The sequence below is a fragment of the Sorghum bicolor genome, chromosome 6 (assembly GCF_000003195.3).
Source record: "Sorghum bicolor cultivar BTx623 chromosome 6, Sorghum_bicolor_NCBIv3, whole genome shotgun sequence".
Taxonomy (NCBI): Eukaryota; Viridiplantae; Streptophyta; class Magnoliopsida; order Poales; family Poaceae; genus Sorghum; species Sorghum bicolor.
The window spans coordinates 43671051-43687747 of NC_012875.2; the positions used below are offsets into that span (position 1 = coordinate 43671051).

At 45.6% G+C, this 16697-nt stretch overlaps 2 protein-coding genes across 6 annotated transcripts; one reads left to right on the forward strand and one right to left on the reverse strand.

The window, feature by feature from the left end:
* LOC8073002 (protein FAM210B) lies at nt 104-3047 on the forward strand. 4 transcript variants are annotated; one of them, XM_021463362.1, is made up of 4 exons: nt 104-637; nt 769-960; nt 1075-1260; nt 2843-3047. In XM_021463362.1, exons 1-3 carry the CDS (start codon nt 119-121, stop codon nt 1231-1233), a joined length of 870 nt encoding a protein of 289 aa, XP_021319037.1. In that variant the 5' UTR covers nt 104-118; the 3' UTR covers nt 1234-1260; nt 2843-3047. The 4 variants fall into 4 exon arrangements, with proteins under 4 accessions (XP_021319037.1, XP_021319038.1, XP_021319036.1 ...); XM_021463363.1 differs by having other exon boundaries at nt 2850-3047; XM_021463361.1 differs by lacking the exon at nt 2843-3047 and having other exon boundaries at nt 1075-1438.
* On the reverse strand, nt 1428-6600 carry LOC8073003 (transcription factor E2FA). Of its 2 annotated transcripts, none has more exons than XM_021463359.1 (14): nt 6125-6600; nt 4696-4888; nt 4516-4575; nt 4257-4342; nt 4080-4168; nt 3958-4009; nt 3781-3833; nt 3643-3693; nt 3511-3559; nt 3061-3126; nt 2875-2954; nt 2566-2797; nt 2159-2225; nt 1428-2041 (listed from the first exon to the last, which is right to left on the reverse strand). In XM_021463359.1, the coding sequence occupies exons 1-14, from the start codon at nt 6341-6343 to the stop codon at nt 1965-1967; spliced, it is 1374 nt and encodes a 457-aa protein (XP_021319034.1). In that variant the 5' UTR covers nt 6344-6600; the 3' UTR covers nt 1428-1964. The 2 variants fall into 2 exon arrangements, with proteins under 2 accessions (XP_021319034.1, XP_021319035.1); XM_021463360.1 differs by having other exon boundaries at nt 4516-4572; nt 6125-6598.

Sequence of the window (16697 nt, forward strand, 5' to 3'; positions counted from 1 at the left end):
TATGAGTTGAGACAGATGTCGAGCCAAGAAGAGGACACCAAGGCTTCGATTCATCTGGTGCGAGCAAAAGGCAGCAGTCTTTAATTAACCCCGATTATCCCTTCGGGGGGGGCCGTTTATGCTGGTCCTCCCTACTCCATGGCACAGCGGCAGGCAACTTGTCCCCTTGCTCCACCTCACGTTGCCACTCCTGGGCTTCTCACACAACAAGCCTCCAGGCCCGGAGACGCGGAGGCCCAGAAGCATTTCAGCCGCCCATCACAAGCACAACTCCACAGCAAGTCCGCTCTGCTGCTCCTCCTTTCTCCCCCTATCTTGTCCGCTACCCCAGCGGTTGGGTCGTGCCGTGCGTGTCCCCACCTCGCCACCATCGTTTCTGCTCCACCTTCAGCCAATCCCAGCCGCGCCCAACCATGGCGGCAACGGCTCTGCTCCTTCCCAGCCTCGCCGCGGCGGCGCCCACGCCCACGCAGCAGCTCCGGCTCCGGCTCCGGCGCGGCTCCCTCGCCTGTTGCTCTCGGTCCGTCCGGCCTCCGCGGCGGCGGCTCGCGGTGTCGGCCGTGCAAGAGACGAAGGACGGGGAGGCGAAGACGGCCGAGGAGATCACCGAGAAGTACGGGCTCGAGTTCGGCCTCTGGAAAGTAAGCGGGGGACAGTACCGACGCAGGCGGCACTCACCCACCCCTTTCATCAGGTTTCATCCTCACCAGCCACATGTGAGCTGAGCGAGCTGCGTCGTGTCGCGCTCTCTCCATGGCTGCACTGCAGGTGTTCAGCTCCAAGGACGACGAGGAAGGAGGCGGCGAGCGGAAGAAGTCGCGGACGGACCAGGCCAAGGAGCTCCTGGCAAAGTACGGCGGCGCGTACCTGGCCACCTCCATCTCCCTCTCCATCGTCTCCTTCACCCTCTGCTACCTCCTCATCAGCGCCGGCGTCGACGTGCAGGACCTGCTCGCCAAGGTGAGAGAGAGCTGCTTTGATACCTCAAGCCACCACCCGAACTGTGCAATCGCCTCGCCAGCGGTGTGTGCCCTCCGGCTGGCCATGGATGGTCATTTGTGCGTTGCATTGCAGGTCGGGATCGTGACAGGGGAGACGGGAGGGAAGGTCGGGACCTTCGCGTTGGCCTACGCCGCGCACAAGGCCGCGTCGCCGATCAGGTTCCCGCCGACGGTGGCGCTGACGCCGGTGGTGGCCAGCTGGATTGGCAAGATCAGGAAGGGCGGCGACTGAGCGATGCGCACGCACCACCACTCAAAAGTACAGCTCTCACTGATGAATCAATCATGTAGTCTATGCAAATAGCTATACATATAGGTGTTCTACTACTAGTAGGCGATGCCAGTGAATCTATCTGGTGCTGCTTTTGCAAAAGCTGTTCAATAACGATTTTGAACTAGCAGTAATAATGAATGACGAATGGAGAGTTTTTAAACTAGAAGCTGACAATGCACTTGCTTCAGAGTTTAGCGATGAGGTTTACAGTTTTCAGCATGGGATTTGCTGAAGATGCTTGACATTACTTACTTGCTACACATCTAGGCAGCCTAGGCATAGTATGTACACAAAAATTGTGGCGCCGTCCAAAGGCAGAATCAGGTGGGCATAACACATAAGCCTGACCCCCTACAAGTTGGAGGCATGCACCTCTGTAACCAGCGGTTCAGTTTATACGCCTGATTGCCGCATTGTTCTGCATCCATGCCACTGATACACATTTGCTGTATAAGCCACCAAATGTGTGACAGCAACCACAGCAAAAGGCCTATCTCACCAGGCATAGCTCAACGGCTGTATCCTGCCTTCCACACGGAGAAAGGACGTGTGACGTGGTAGAAACCACCCCTCCCAGGAGTCTCAAAAGGAGCATTGCCATCCAAAATGAGCTCAGTTCGTTCCAAAACATCCAGCGTAGTAATACCTTGGTTAGAGCCCACAGCTGTACGTACACCAATTGCAGCTGGCTACTGCTCGAGTGTCTCTGGTGAGCTCACCACTTCAGCTAAGAAATCATTGGGGTCTATCTCATCCAACTGCATTTCTGTTATTTACCATGTTAAGTAATACTTCAATTCAGGAACTGCAAGTACCTATGGATTTATTGTAGATGACATTTAAACAAGACCTCATTAATACTAGTATTAAAAAAAAAGGATACCCTCTGTTCTCCACATATCAGTGATGCTAACATCATAGTCTGTAAGCAGCAAGTAGTCTGCTCCACTCTGCAAAAGTGTAGTAGGATCATGAATAGCTAAGTATACTATTTGCTTTGATCTTTTCAAGCAGAAAAGATACAGCAAGTAGGGGCAAACCCAATGTATTTTCACAAGTAAAAAATGATGCAATTACAGGGATAAAAAGAAATCAAGATGCAACTTACGAGTAAGTATGCAATGTACTAATGTAGAACTGGAGTTCAGAATTGTGTAATTCTTCTATAAGTCATAAGGCTCGATGTTCTTAGTTAACTGATATGATTATGGAATGCATCACCTTCACCTTGTATAAATATTATATATAGTATAAAAAAGGGTAGACTTCATAAGTTCAGATCTAACTTACGTCAACATCTGAAGGATTAATCCTCCTCAGCACTCCTTCAGAATGACATGGGGGATTTAGATCTGGAGTTTTCTGAGTCTTCTGAGCCTTAAGCGCCACCTCCTCCTTTCTACTCCTTTCCCAAGCTCTTTTTGCACTGGGGCGTTCTATGGAGCCATGCTTCGCCACATCTGTGTGCCCTGCTGGTTCTGCAGCATCACCCAGCTTTCCCTCCATTTTTTCTTCAGTTTTACTAACAATATAGTAAGGATGTATGTCAGATAACTTACTTTTTCAGGCACCAGCTTCAAGAGAAGATTCAAGCATTACCTAACCAAGTAAAGATCAATTGGACCCATTGTACTCCGTATTACTAGTCTATATCTCCTTTGAAGGCTATCGCCAATCATCTTATGAAATAAATGAGATAAAGTTATGAAACAGTTAATGATAACTAGACATGCAGCACATTGTATATGGAGTTATGGACTGGTTATTGTTTTCCTGGTTACTTACCACATCAGGATTGGGCACTTCCAAAGAAGACCCTTGAGGTGCTTTTATTGCAATTAGTGTTTGGTTCTGCAGAATGAAAAAGGATATATGAGTTCACAGCAGAATTAACTATGCTTAGTTATGCTTGGTATTAAGGAATAAGGATAGCCTGAATAGTCAAACATAAGATGAAATTTACTCTGAATAGTCAGAAATAACAAATAATATGAAACATTTCTTTTGAAAGGGAATAAATTAATATCCCAGCTTCTGCATCGACTAATGCATATGGCCGTTCATTATTACAAGCAAGCGTAAAAAAGCCCAGGGAATCTCAAGAACAAAGTTTTGAGCCATAAAGACAATAAAGACGACAAAGTTTTCAGAAGGAAAAACTAAAGAGCGATTCTGTTGCTAAATCTCCAGACGTGTAAGGCAATAACTCGGAATTCTTTAAACATGTAAGCGAACCTGAAAGCAGCGCACCCCCATGATGTCATCTTCAGTATGAAATAGCCACCTAAACAGGAATAATAGACATGATTAAAAAGTAAATCAGTGACTGTGGTATGCAAGCATCTTGACACAAATTAATATGATTACCCCTTGTTGCTTTCATCTTCAGTTAAGTCCTTCAGCTTTTCCTGTATTTTACTGCAAGGAGAAATACTTTTAGACTGTATCACCATTCTCATATTGAGAACTGAGTCAATAGTTTTGCAACCTCCAGCGGTTACCAACCTTATATGTTCATCTAATGCTTGCTCCTGTAGATTAAGATTTCCAAAATCTGTCTGCAAGGAGATTACAGCAAGTGGAACTTAGACTTGGCGTATCATGTCTAGGTACAGGGACATTTACCATGAGTTTGATAATATGGACATGATTACATGAAACAGAAAGAGCAAAAATAAGTACCTTCAGAACTGAAAGATCATCATCCAAGTTAGGTCCCAATTTATCCAAACCCCTGTAAAATCATAAGGTTAGCATGTTGCACCATATAACCATAACTTGTAAGCATAGAATACAATGCTCACTTCCAACAGATTCTGTTCTTCAACTTCTTTTCTATCAGACCACTTCCTTCAAGGACATTTGTAATGTCATAAATGCGCCTCTTTTTAACCTGAGTTTTCATAGTCACGCAGAAGCTTGCATCAAGACTCAAGAGAAACAAAGAGAAATGCCAGCTTAAATGAGGAAAAGTTCCATACACCTAACGTCTTTGCTGTGCTGTTCAAATCTAAAATTCCATCTTCAGCCTCCTTGAGCAGATTGATGAACTTTTTTGTCAACAGTGCTGGATAAATATCACATGTTCACATAAATAGGTGTCAGCAAAAGAATTTATATGAAACAAGACAATAGTAAAAATAATTCATATGAAGCAATGTAACCAGAATGGAATATCTAATGAACACCGTATGGAGTATTGTAAAAGTCAATTTATCATATGAGAGTGCTAAAAATCACCTAATGAACTGTCATAGCGACAAGTACCAGCAGGAGTAGGTGGGTTGCCAGGTGAACCTGCTACAACACAAAGGTACTATGCATTTAACTATCAGACAGACAGAACAAATACATAAGAGGAAGTTGAAAGAACAAACTATGTTGATGTAACCAGAACCAGATCAACGAATTTATACTTGCCAGCATTTAATGTGGGTGTCTGAGGTCCAGCTTTGGTGTATTCAGACTTTGATGACTTGTATTTCCTAGCAGTATTTCCAGAAATTGGGGTCATTCGTGGACTGCCAACTCCTTGAATGAACCCAGAACTGGCCATACTCAATCCGGTTGACTCAGCAGTATCACATTCTCCATAGGGAGCTTTTCTTTTTATCTGGACATAAAAGGAGGAAATGTATTAGTGGCGACTTACAGTTGATATATCCACAAGTGGTAGACTGCAGCATGTGCTAAACCCTGAAAAAACTGCAATAAATGTAGAAGTGCCATGACACATATTTGAGATGCTAATTAGAGGCTACAGAGATCTTTTGTCTCAACCATAAAGATCTATTAGAAAATAAAAATGCGGTACACAATATCACAATAGAGTATTCTGTAATAAAATTACAGTGCAGTCCCTGATCCTAACGAAACTTTGCGTAAGTTATATCAGCATCAGGAATACATGCTTAGATTATACAGACAGTATCCTGACAGTGGCTACCCGCTGATCCTAAGGTACAGATCCTTCTCAGAAATTTCAGAATATGTATAAATGCTAACATGACTATATTTGTGGAGTTTCAACATAAAAGTTCTGCTAATCATCCAAGAGCTGCACGTTCTACATCAATTCGGTACTAAAACCTTTAATTAGAAACACGCAAATGCTCCAAGGTGGCCTGCTCTGTTGCATCAAATAAAACTGGTGACACTACAAACCAGCATCCAGGATGTTTTTAGATAAGAGAATAAATCATATATTCAACTCTCTAAGTCTAAGATGCACATGAACATAACCCAGTATTCGAGATGACAAGCTGAAGCTTTAGTTTGTCGAATCCAGCACAAGGCAATGCAGCTTGTAGAAACAAAATAAGTGGATAAACAGGATAACAAAATAGAAGCGGCTGAATTGAGACCTTTCTTCCTGCGTCATGCTTGCAACTAAGCTAAACAACAGTGAGCACATATCTGAAATTAGCACGAAACGCAGTAATCTAAACTGGTCCGACAGGCACCCAATCCTGCTCTCAAAGCAGCTCTGAAGCAACTTGCAATCAACCATGTAGGATTTGGTAACATAGCGTGTAGTATTAGCCATGAAAACCAAAAAAACCCGAAACCTCAAAACTCACAGCAGACCAGGAAACCACATTTTCTCACTGGCACCGGATACCAGACGGCCGATAGGCCAAGTGCTTCCCATGCGTGAAAGCTTCACAGCCGCTGTAATTCCATTTGTTTTTCAACTTCTCACAAATTGTTGGGCTACAAGCAGCGCACAATTGGATGCATTTCCGGTAAATAAAGGTCAATCCCCCCGCAAAACCCCAAAAAAATCCGGAACCAAGCCCCGAAAAAACAGCAAGCAAATACGTACACTGAAGACTAAGCACCAACTCACCGGCGTCCTGATGACGATACCCTCATCAAATTCTTCGCGACCGCCGGGGGTCGCTGCCGCTGCCGCTGCAGCAGCAGGTGACGGCGACGGCCGGGGGAACTGGTGATAGTCGCCGAGAGCAGCGCCGAAGGGCGGACGCTCCAGAGAGAGCCGTCCGCATCGCTGTAGCGACTTCACGATCTGCCGCGCGGCGGCCGCCGGCCGGGCGCCTTCCGACATGGTCTCCTCCGGGCTCCGGCGGAGGGAGCGGCGGCGCGTGCAAAGGTACCGTGAATACGTGACCACCTTGCGCGGAGATGCGCCGGGTCACGATCGTCCCGCCGGGGATCGCCGGGAAAGCGTACGCCTGGCTTGAGGTAGGGTTCCGGCGAGGCGGCGGTGGAGGTGGGCAGTTCGGGGTGGGGATGTGGGGTTGGCGGCGAATGGAGAAGGGCGAGGGGTTAATTAAAGGAGTGGGGGAAAAGCGCGAGGAGAGAAGACGGCGACGGAAATTAACAGGGCCGTTTGCGTTTTCGCGGCTTCGGATGGCGCGCAGGGGATGGTTAGCGACGCTTTAATTTGACTGAGGCGTCATTAGATGCGAAAGTCCCGGAATTTTTTTTCATTTTTAATCTTTTATTCAATGTTTTCATAATAATCGCTTCTGAAAATAATTTACAGATCTAACCTTTTTGTCGCGTCAGTGACATGACCAAATAATGTTGTCGAGCCACAGGTATTGGCGAGGTAATACAGTGTATTAGACGACGTTTTCGATGTATATTGTTCTTATCGTTGTATATTGTTCTTATCACGTCACCGAAAACACAAAACCTTTAAAAATCATAAATTTTGATATGACGTTGAATGAATATGAAATTTATATAAAATTATAGCTCTTGATGAGACATCAACATATAACTCTGGAATACCCTATATATATTGATAAACTGATTTTCATACTCATACTGTAGATAGCTCTAAATCTCAAAACCAAACTTGTATGATGTTTTGTATGGATGACCGCATAAGTAAACACTCAGCAAAAGACCTAGGAATGATGCCCAACGAACAACGGCCAACATTCATGCAGACGAGTTGAGAAAATTCTTCTTTTTGTGTCTTCCTTTTTCTTTCTGCCACAAAAAGTGATGTGAAACTTATTCTTCTCAGTCCTTCATCATAGTCATATTTAACCACAACAAAATAGATAAGAGATATGAGAAAATTATTCCATGACAACAACATCATCTTCGCCTTGATGTCACCGTCCGAAAGAAAAGTCTTCATGTTACCATATCGGTGAAGTTGGTTACCCTATAGTTACCGTCCTCGTCTTCAAAAGCAGCCACCACAGAGATTATGGATATGGAAACATTCATCGAGCATGGATGGTTGTAGTTAAAAAGGCTTAGCATTTAATCAATTATCCCTTTGTTTTGTTTCGCTTTTTTTAGAGCTATAAAACAGCAAGAGGCTAGAACTATAGTAGGAATTGGTTTATAATGCAAAACTCTCACAGAGACCCAAAGAAAATTATGTTTAAGTTTCTAAGGATTCAGATCCGCACCTATATCTAACAAAGTTATGGTAAATCATGACGTCCAGATCAAAATTCATCTGTGTCTCATCCATTTCAACCTATCTACCTGGTCAAATCATGGATTCTACGCTGAGCTTCACGAAGAGAAGGGGCATGTTTAGTTGCTAGCCTGGTATCCAAATGCTTACAAGGTAATGAATTCTGACTATTGACACTCAAACCTTAGATTGCTGCCTGACCAGATCAACCAGCCTAGGCAAGCGACCAAATAAGCCCTGGATACAGGCATGGGCTCTTGCAACCTTATCCACATTGGGCAGATGAAAGCTCTGGCTAGCTTAGGACCAGGCCTATCTCAAGCTAGTAACTGAATGAGAAGTTCCTCATGAGGAAATTTTTTCTGACCTCCCTCAACTATTTATGGTCCAATTTACCTCATTGAACTAAGAAAGCCGGATGTTTTGGCTCTCTCAACTATTGACAATTGTTGTTTTTTTCTCTTGGATAGTTTTTAAGGCAGTTTAGTTTGATATGACACCACGTCACACATCCTATGTGACACCACATCAACGACAAAGGAGGTACACCTGACTATATCGATAGTTTAAGGGTGTCAAATAGAATTTTAAAGAAGTTGCAAAAAATAATCTTCAATATAAGGCATTTAAAATCCTAAATTTTGATTTAATCTTATAAAGTTCACAGAAATTTATTTTAGCTTAGAAAAATATGAAACTATTTTTTTAGACATTTTCTAAAACTATGCTCTATATTATGGTGCATGGATTAAAATTATTTGGATCTTATATAGTCTTTTTTTATTTATATGGGTGCGTTTAGTTTGAGAGTGAAGTTAGATGGGATATGACGATCCATGGATATTGAAATAAGGATATCCATGATGCATATTTGGTTGGATGACCCGTTTTTCTGTTTGGTTGGATTGATGAAAGTGAATGAGATGAGAATATATTAATTGGCACCACTAATAACCTACACAAAATATACACTAGTCAACTATTAGCACTTATCAAAACTAATCATACCATGATAATTACTAAGTAATAATATAACATACTAATAATCATTAATCTATACCTAATGACAAAGATTAGAACTCATGGATATAAACTGGTTCACGAGATTTTTATTTACGAATTCGGAAATCCAACATCTTGTGGTATATTCCCGATCCAGGGATTTCCTTATCCCAATGATCCACCAAACTAAGCACTTCTATTGATATCCAACCAACCAAACGCACCTAGGTTTATATCAGTGTATTGTAGCGGAAAGAAATAAGATCATGATAATTTAAGTTTGCACCCATAAAAGGTTATGAGTAAGATTTTCGTAACAGTCTATCCACAGGGATCGAGTTTTATTTGTAGCCAATTAATATTTTCTACCTGGTTAATTGATTGGTTTGGGTAAAGCCCAATTAGGTTCCCCCGTGGGCTGGTAGAGCCTGATTAGGCACCCTTGCGTCCTTGGCCTTTCTACCCTTCTTTTTTTTCACGTTTTCTTTTTTTAAAAAATCTCTAGACTCATTAACTAGCATTGTTACAACATTTTCATTACTTAGCATTATTTCTTACTGCTATACAGGGTCGTTTGGTGTGGCAGAAGCATTTTTTATCACCTTCGAAAAAGCTCAGTGTAGTACTGACCTGTAACACCCTAGGTGTTAAGCAAGCACTTAGTCTCATCAAAGTCATGCATAAGCACTCTCATCAATCATAAGCATCATGAGCATGTCATTCTTCTAAGAATATGATTTCATGTGCGTCATTTCATAAGTTTTAAATATGTTAAAAATGTGGTGCTTGCTTCAAAAATTGTGAAATATTCAAACTAGGTTGGTTTATGTGTAAGAAGAATTAAGAACATTTTTGTGCAATTTTTGGAGCTATGGAAATTGAGAAATGGAATTTATACAAAATATCCAAAATAACTTCATTTAAAAACCTAGAACTAAGTTTTAATTTGTAATTCAAATTCTATTTAGAATTTGGTCTTACCTATTAAAGCAAAGTTGTAGAGTTTTTATTTTGGAACAACTTTGTTTTTGGGAGCAAGAGGTGAAAATGCTTTTTGGCTGGTCCAAATAATTTTAGAAAGGAATTTGGAAAAAAGAATTTCAAAAAAAAAAAGAAAGGGGGAGCTGTTCACTGGTGGGCCGGCGCCAACCAACCGGCCCAGCCAGCGAAGCCAGCCCAGGCCGACCGCGCCGCGTCCGCCCCCTCCCCGCGCGCGCTCGGACACGGCCGCGCCGCGCGCGCCCGACCGCGTCAGGCCGACGGCGCCGCGTGGACGGCATGCGCTGCTCGCCGGCGCCACGACCCCCCCCCCCTCCGCTGCGGACAGCGCCACCTCCCTCGCCATTCTCTCCTCGACCCGGTGCGCGCCCCCTCGCTCTCTCTCGCGCTCTCCTGCCTCCTCTCCGCGCGCACCGTGCCGCCGCTCGCCATTGGAGCTTCCCGAGCTCTGCTCGCCGTGTCCCCGGCACTCCGTCGCCTCTCAGCGCCTCCTTCCACCTCTCCGAGCTCCGCATTCGTCTCCGCGTGCTCGGACGTAGTTTCTTCGCGCAGGTAAGCGGTTCTAGCGAGCCGAATCGCTCGCCGGAGAGTCCGCGGCCTCGCCGGAGCTCTCCGCGGCGTCGGCATCGCTGGTTTTCCCCCTCCCGAACCTCTCTTGCCTCGCTAGCGCGCGCATTATGGTCGTCGTGGCTCCCTGAGTCGCGAGAAGCCGCACTCGAGCGCTCTACCGGAGCATGGTGGCCGGCACCGCTGCGGCAGCGCCGCCGGTCCGCCATTGCCGGTGGCCAACTCGCTGTGCGGGGTTTCAGGGCGAGTAAAGGGGTGGGATCGAGTCGCAAGAGGGAGGCGAACGTGTTGGTGCCGTTGGTTCCGGCCGAGAGGCATCACCGGCGGCGAGCCGTCGTCGGGGATCCTCTCCCCTCTCGGTGTCCTGGCCAGCGGGCCCGGCTGGCAGGCGGGTCCGCTCGTCAGCGGCCGCGGGTGCACTGGACCGGGTGCACCTAGCAGGTCTCGGGGTGGATTTGTTTTGTTTTCAGAAAAATAATTTCCAGGAAATGTTTTAAATGTTCAAAAATCCATATCTTGATGAATATAGCTCCAAAAATGGTGAAATAAATTTTGGTGTGTTCCTTACTTCCAGATCTATAGCCTAGTATGATTGCATGTCATGTTTGGATAACTTTCCTGTAAGAATATAATTAATCCATGTTTTTCCTAAACTTGGAAAATGCATAATAAATAAAATAGGGTTCAGAAAAATGTAAAACTTGTTTTGCTGGCTCTGCATGTGTGTTTAATCACTGAGAAAATATTGTTACATATTATTTGGTGTATAAATGAATTTATGGTAATTTAAATGCTTGCATGGCAGTGCTTTATGATTTTTAATAATTAAATGGGTCATGCAATAAATCTGGAAAATTTTGTGGGTATTTCTTATGATATTAGATAAATTTTAAAAATATGAAATCTGTTGTTTGACACCTATGTCACAGTAGGGTGATTATACTTGCCTTATCCATTAATATTGTGATTTTTATGGCCCAAAATGAGTAACCAAAAATTATGAAAAATTTACAGTAGACTTTATGATTAACTAGTAGTCTCCTGTAATTTTTTTCTGGAATTTATTGATGAACAGAATTGCATGTGATTTTTAATGGGCTTAGAAATGAATAAAGAAAACTATGAATGGTTGTATATATAGGTTGAATGGAATAAGTTGGGTTTGGTGTACCTTTGAAGCATCATGGAGGTTGCTGGTTGCATTTGAAAAATAATTATAGAAGAGAATGTAATAGATGTTTGATTCAATTGTTTATTCTTGGATGATGTTGACTACCTTGTAATAAGCATGACCAAGTGCATTACCTATGCATCATAACATGACTCCTTTGGTACTCTCTCATATAAGCATCCACTCGGGCATCTCGCACTCCACTCATGAGCATATATGCATCATACAGGCTCGCAGGAGAACGAGGTGGGAACAGAGGAACCCGAGGAGCTTCAGGAGCAGGAACCTCCGGAAGCACAGGAACCCGGAGAGGAACTGCAGGAGTGTCCGGATCACCGACCCAGCACGTTTGAGAAAGGCAAGCCCCGGAGCATTCTAAGTCTCCCTATTCTCGCTAACTTATGTGATGCACTATACTTGTTCTACTACTGCATTTAAGTGGTAGGAGTTGCCTGATACCGTTGCTGCATATGTACTCCTTGTTATCCCTACTCGTTTATCTACCTTGTCCTATGTAGATAGGCGCGGAGTCTATGCTTAGCTTGCTTAGTCCGGTAGAAGTCGGGTGATGTCCTGTCACCTGCGAGATATAGGTGGATACCTGCTTGATTAAGCAGTGGTTGCTTGGGGAAAGAAATAACCAAGTGTGGAATGTAATTGGAGACCGGGCAGGGTCTTATGGTGGGTTGCCCATAGTGCCCCTGCCTATGTCGATTAAGGACCGATCGTTGACGGCCCTCTTGTCATGTTGAACGCATGCCCCACACTTAGCTGGAAGGATAAGTCGTTCCGACCGCGAAGCCTGAACACTATCCGGGCCGGGAATCGAGCCGCCATGCGCTGTATTGGTGGTGGTTGAGGAGAACGACGAGGGCGCGGCGCGCAACCTTGGTATACCTTGGATACCTCGGTCGCCGGAACGGTCCTCGGGTACTGGCGGTGCCTGCCGAACCCGCGAATTGGTCCTGGATAGTGTAATACGGTGATCTGTAGCTCACTTGATCAGTGAGTGTGGTTTGTGTGGGGAATACCTCGCCAGCTGGTTAGAAATCGATTCGAATCGCCATCGCTCCTGGATAGTGAGCACTTGACATGAGCCCTGTCCTCGTAGTAAGGACTATGGAACACTTGGGTTATAATGAAACGGGTTTATGACTGCTATGATGAGGTACTATCATAGTCTCATACTTGCTTGTAATAGCACAGGAGCAAACCTAGATAATAGATAATGATACTTTCAACTTGAGCAGATTAAAAGAAGAAAAGATTTATGTAGGTTAGGGTAATAAAACCTTGCGGTCTTTGCAAAATGGTTGTCAGCTACCCCACTAAATAGCCTTCATGATCCTTGATGAGTCTTTATTTTAAGTTTATGACGGGTAAGTCTAGCTGAGTACCTTCTCGTACTCAGGGTTCTATTCCCATGTTGTTTTGCAGATGGTCAAATGTACTATGGTTATTGCATCCTCTGTCTGTACCCAGCTATGGGTGATGACTAGACCAAGGGCGATGGTCACTCCGTCTCTTCTTTTGCTTTTGTGGGAATGACCGAACTATGGCACTGTATCAGACTTATCGTGTGTGTTGTAATTTCAAACTATGAAGCTTCCGCTACTTGAAGAACTTGGTTTGTAATAACTTTAAGCACTCCGATGTATTTTATGAATGTTGAAATCTGGATGTACTTGTGGATGGCGACCGCTAAACTTATTACGATCTTGGCTGTTATGCGATGTGTGGTTTGAAATCCTTCGAGATTTCACGGACTACCGGGATTATATGGGCTTAAGCGTGATGGTTCGACTATGCAAATGGTCACTATTAGGCTTAATCTCTTATAATTTGGTCGGTTCTGTTACAGCTGGTATCGGAGCAAGGTTTAGCGAGTTACTGTTCATAAGTACGTTCTAAACAAAAGTCTAAACCAGTTTAATGAAAGATTTTAGTAATTAATAAAGATCAAGGTGTTAAACTAAGTTTTGGAAAACTATCTAGTGTGCCATGGTCATATCCTTTATGCCCAGTTAAGGACTCTAAGGTGGCTAGCTAAGTACTGACTTGGGGGTTAATGCATCATATTTTTATTTCGTCGCTCATACGGCGTGCAATAGTATGAGTGCCATTCATTTGAGTGGTAATGTATGGATCAATTCTTCCTCTACGCCATGGTAAGTGGGAGTTGTGAGAGCATGATCGGATACACTGCCGGTCTAGGGAAGTGTTGTCAGGTGCTGTGTCATGCACACATGTTGGTGTGTCTTGGGAACAGTACCGCATGCTGGGAATTCCGTCCTGAGAGGCGATGCCGTCAATAGGGCGATGATGTGAGTAGTGGCACGTCACATGCATGGACGGGTGTCTGTGTATGTGAAGTGCATGGTTTTAAATTCTTGCTCTGCATGATCATATTGTGGGTGGGCTGAAATGAGTTTTCTGCAGGTACACTAACCACGTTCTCGCTTAGAACGCTAGTTACGTTATGAGAGAACGTTGTGTGCCACCGCATATACCGCTTAGTGTTAACCTTTGTTTCTAAGTTTGTGAGATCGTAAGTTCGTGCATGCATCATGTTCATTTCATATCATTGCTTACTTTCCCCCTTAATTTAATCTGTCCCAATTCTAAATAAAATAATTAAAGGTAATCCTCGCTCTTACCCACGGTATTCCATTTGCAGCAGATGGCACGCACTAGGCTCACCGCTCGCAAGTCCACTGGTAGGCGGGCCCCTCGCCATCCGTTGGCAGCTAGGAGCTCGCGACATAAGAGCAAGTTCCTAGAGGAGTTTGGGATGCCCACTTTGCTTTGGAGGGTGCTCAGTTCGATGGGGTATCCCGAAGGAAGGGAGCCTCGCTACTATTGGGATAAGGAGCCGCTTGGTGACGAGACCCTGGTGGGGATCGAGGCAGTTGTCCCTACCAGTGGTGGAGACCCTGCTTGGGGCGGCTGGGTGTACGAGTCCCGAGGTGTCACACCTTTCCACGGTGCTAGCAGGGCAGCTTTCGCAGTTCTGAGGGACCTTATGGAGAGGTTTCCACAGGAGCTGGCCCACGCCTTCGCTGGGGTGTTTCCCCGGGGTGACCCTTACACTTCGGTGTGGGATCAGTCCGAGGTGAATGCTCTAGAGAGGAGTGCGGATGAGGACCAGCACAGTGACAGTGCAGCTATGAGTGCCATGTACGCGTTGATGAAGACCTATGGAGGCCTGGAGCGTTGTTTGGGTCGCTTGTCCGTGTCTCTTCTCACCGTCCAGGATGAGAAGCGTCAGTTGCAGCGTGAGTTTGACTCTGAGGTTGAGAGGCTACAGGCAGAGTTGGCTCGTGTGACCAGAGAGAGAGACCAGGCAATCCAGAAGAATAGTGAGCTGAGTCAGGACCTGCTTGCAGTGCGGGAGCAGAAGGACAGGGTGACTACTGCTCACAGGAACTGCGAGCGCATGCTAGTCCATATGCTTGGACAGAGGAATGAAGCCTGGCACGAGGAGGACACTTTGAGGGCCCGACAGCTAGAGCTAGAGCAGCAGCTAGCTAATGCTGAGGAGTACAATGAGAACTTGCATGAGGAGATCCACCAGCTGCATAACCAGCTCCACCCTCACCACCTGCCTGGAGCAGCTGAGCTAGACTCTGAGGACGAGATGGACGCGGATCCCGAGATAGGAGCAGCTGCTAGTGAGGATGAGGATGGCTCCGGCATGGACAGTGACCATAGCGAGTAGATGCTAGGGTTCTAGAGCTAGTCCTTCTTCTTATGTTGTTGTATGTTGCATGGCATGTCGTGTACTTTTGGATCTGGGCTGTGTAAGACTTTATGAGTTGGTGCTGAAAGTCCAGTGTATGTATGCTGGCAAGTTGGATGTACGCGAACCTTGTTGCGTGAATGTTAAGTAATCTGTTAGTGATGTTGTGCGTGGATGATGAGTTGTTGTGCCTTTGTTTATTGTGTGAATTTATTCCCTCAGTAAATTCAGTATGGCACGATTTTACACATTTTCTACCGGTTGATGGCAACTCCTAACGATTGCTTATCATTGGCGTATGCAGATGGTACAAACACGTGGCGGGGGTAACGGCAACCCGGGTCTTGGAACAGGTACATCCGGAAATGGGGCTCAACGGAATGAGGACCGAGCGCCAACACCACCACCACCTCCCCCGTACACTGCGGATGTGTTTTTCGCGCAGTTTCTGGGAAGCCAACGCAACATGGAGCAGATGCAGCGCAACATGGAAGAAGCTTTGCGCAACATAGCTGACAATACCCGTCGGGGGGATAATCAGGGTGGCCGGGAGGTCAACCAGTACAGTTCGTTCAAGGACTTCATGGATACCAAGCCACCAATCTTTAAGGAGGCCTTGGAACCGCTCGAAGCAGATGAGTGGATCAACACCATGGAGCAGAAGTTTCGTCTTCTCCGAATGACAGAAGAACTCAAGGCTGAATATGCGGCACATCAGTTACAAGGACCCGCTGGGATTTGGTGGTCCCATCACCGTACCAGCTACCCAGAAGGGACCCCAATCACTTGGAACCGCTTCACCACCGCTTTCCGGGGAAATTACATTCCTCCTGGTGTGGTTGAAATGAAGGTTGGGGAGTTCATGAGGCTGTCCCAAGGGACGAAGTCTGTGAAGGAGTATCTACACGCTTTCAACAATCTCGCTCGCTATGCCCCTGAGTTTGTAAACACGGAGGCTAAGAAGATTGCTAGTTTCCAGAGAGGTTTGAATCCAAAGATGCTGAAGACCATGGGTACAGGGGCCAGGGCTACTTTCAATGCCTATATCAGTGACTGTTTGACCCAAGAGAACAATAACAACAACTACAGTGCGTCCAAGTCACGTAAAAGGGCTTTTGAAGCAGGATCATCCCAGTCCAGGGCACCAGTGGCAGGGCGACAGCAGTATCGTCCTCCTGCCCTGGGTGCTAGGTTCCGACCACCGCAGAGAAGGAACACCGGGCATCCAACGCCGCAGAAGCCGTACAAGGTGGCGATAGCTCCTGCCAAGCCAAAGGCAATTCAAGCCGCAGCACCTGCCGCCAACAATGTGCCCAAGGGTCCGTGCTATAACTGCCACAAGATGGGGCACTTTGCTAAGGAATGTCCCTACCCCAAAAGGCAGCAGCCAACCTATCCAGCTCGTGTGCATCATACCTCGATTGAGGAAATTCCGGAAGGAGAACCGGTGACAGCGGGTATGTTTTCTGTCAACCAACATCTTGCAGTTGTTTTGTTTGATTCTGGATCGTCGCATTCATTCATGAGCCAAGCAT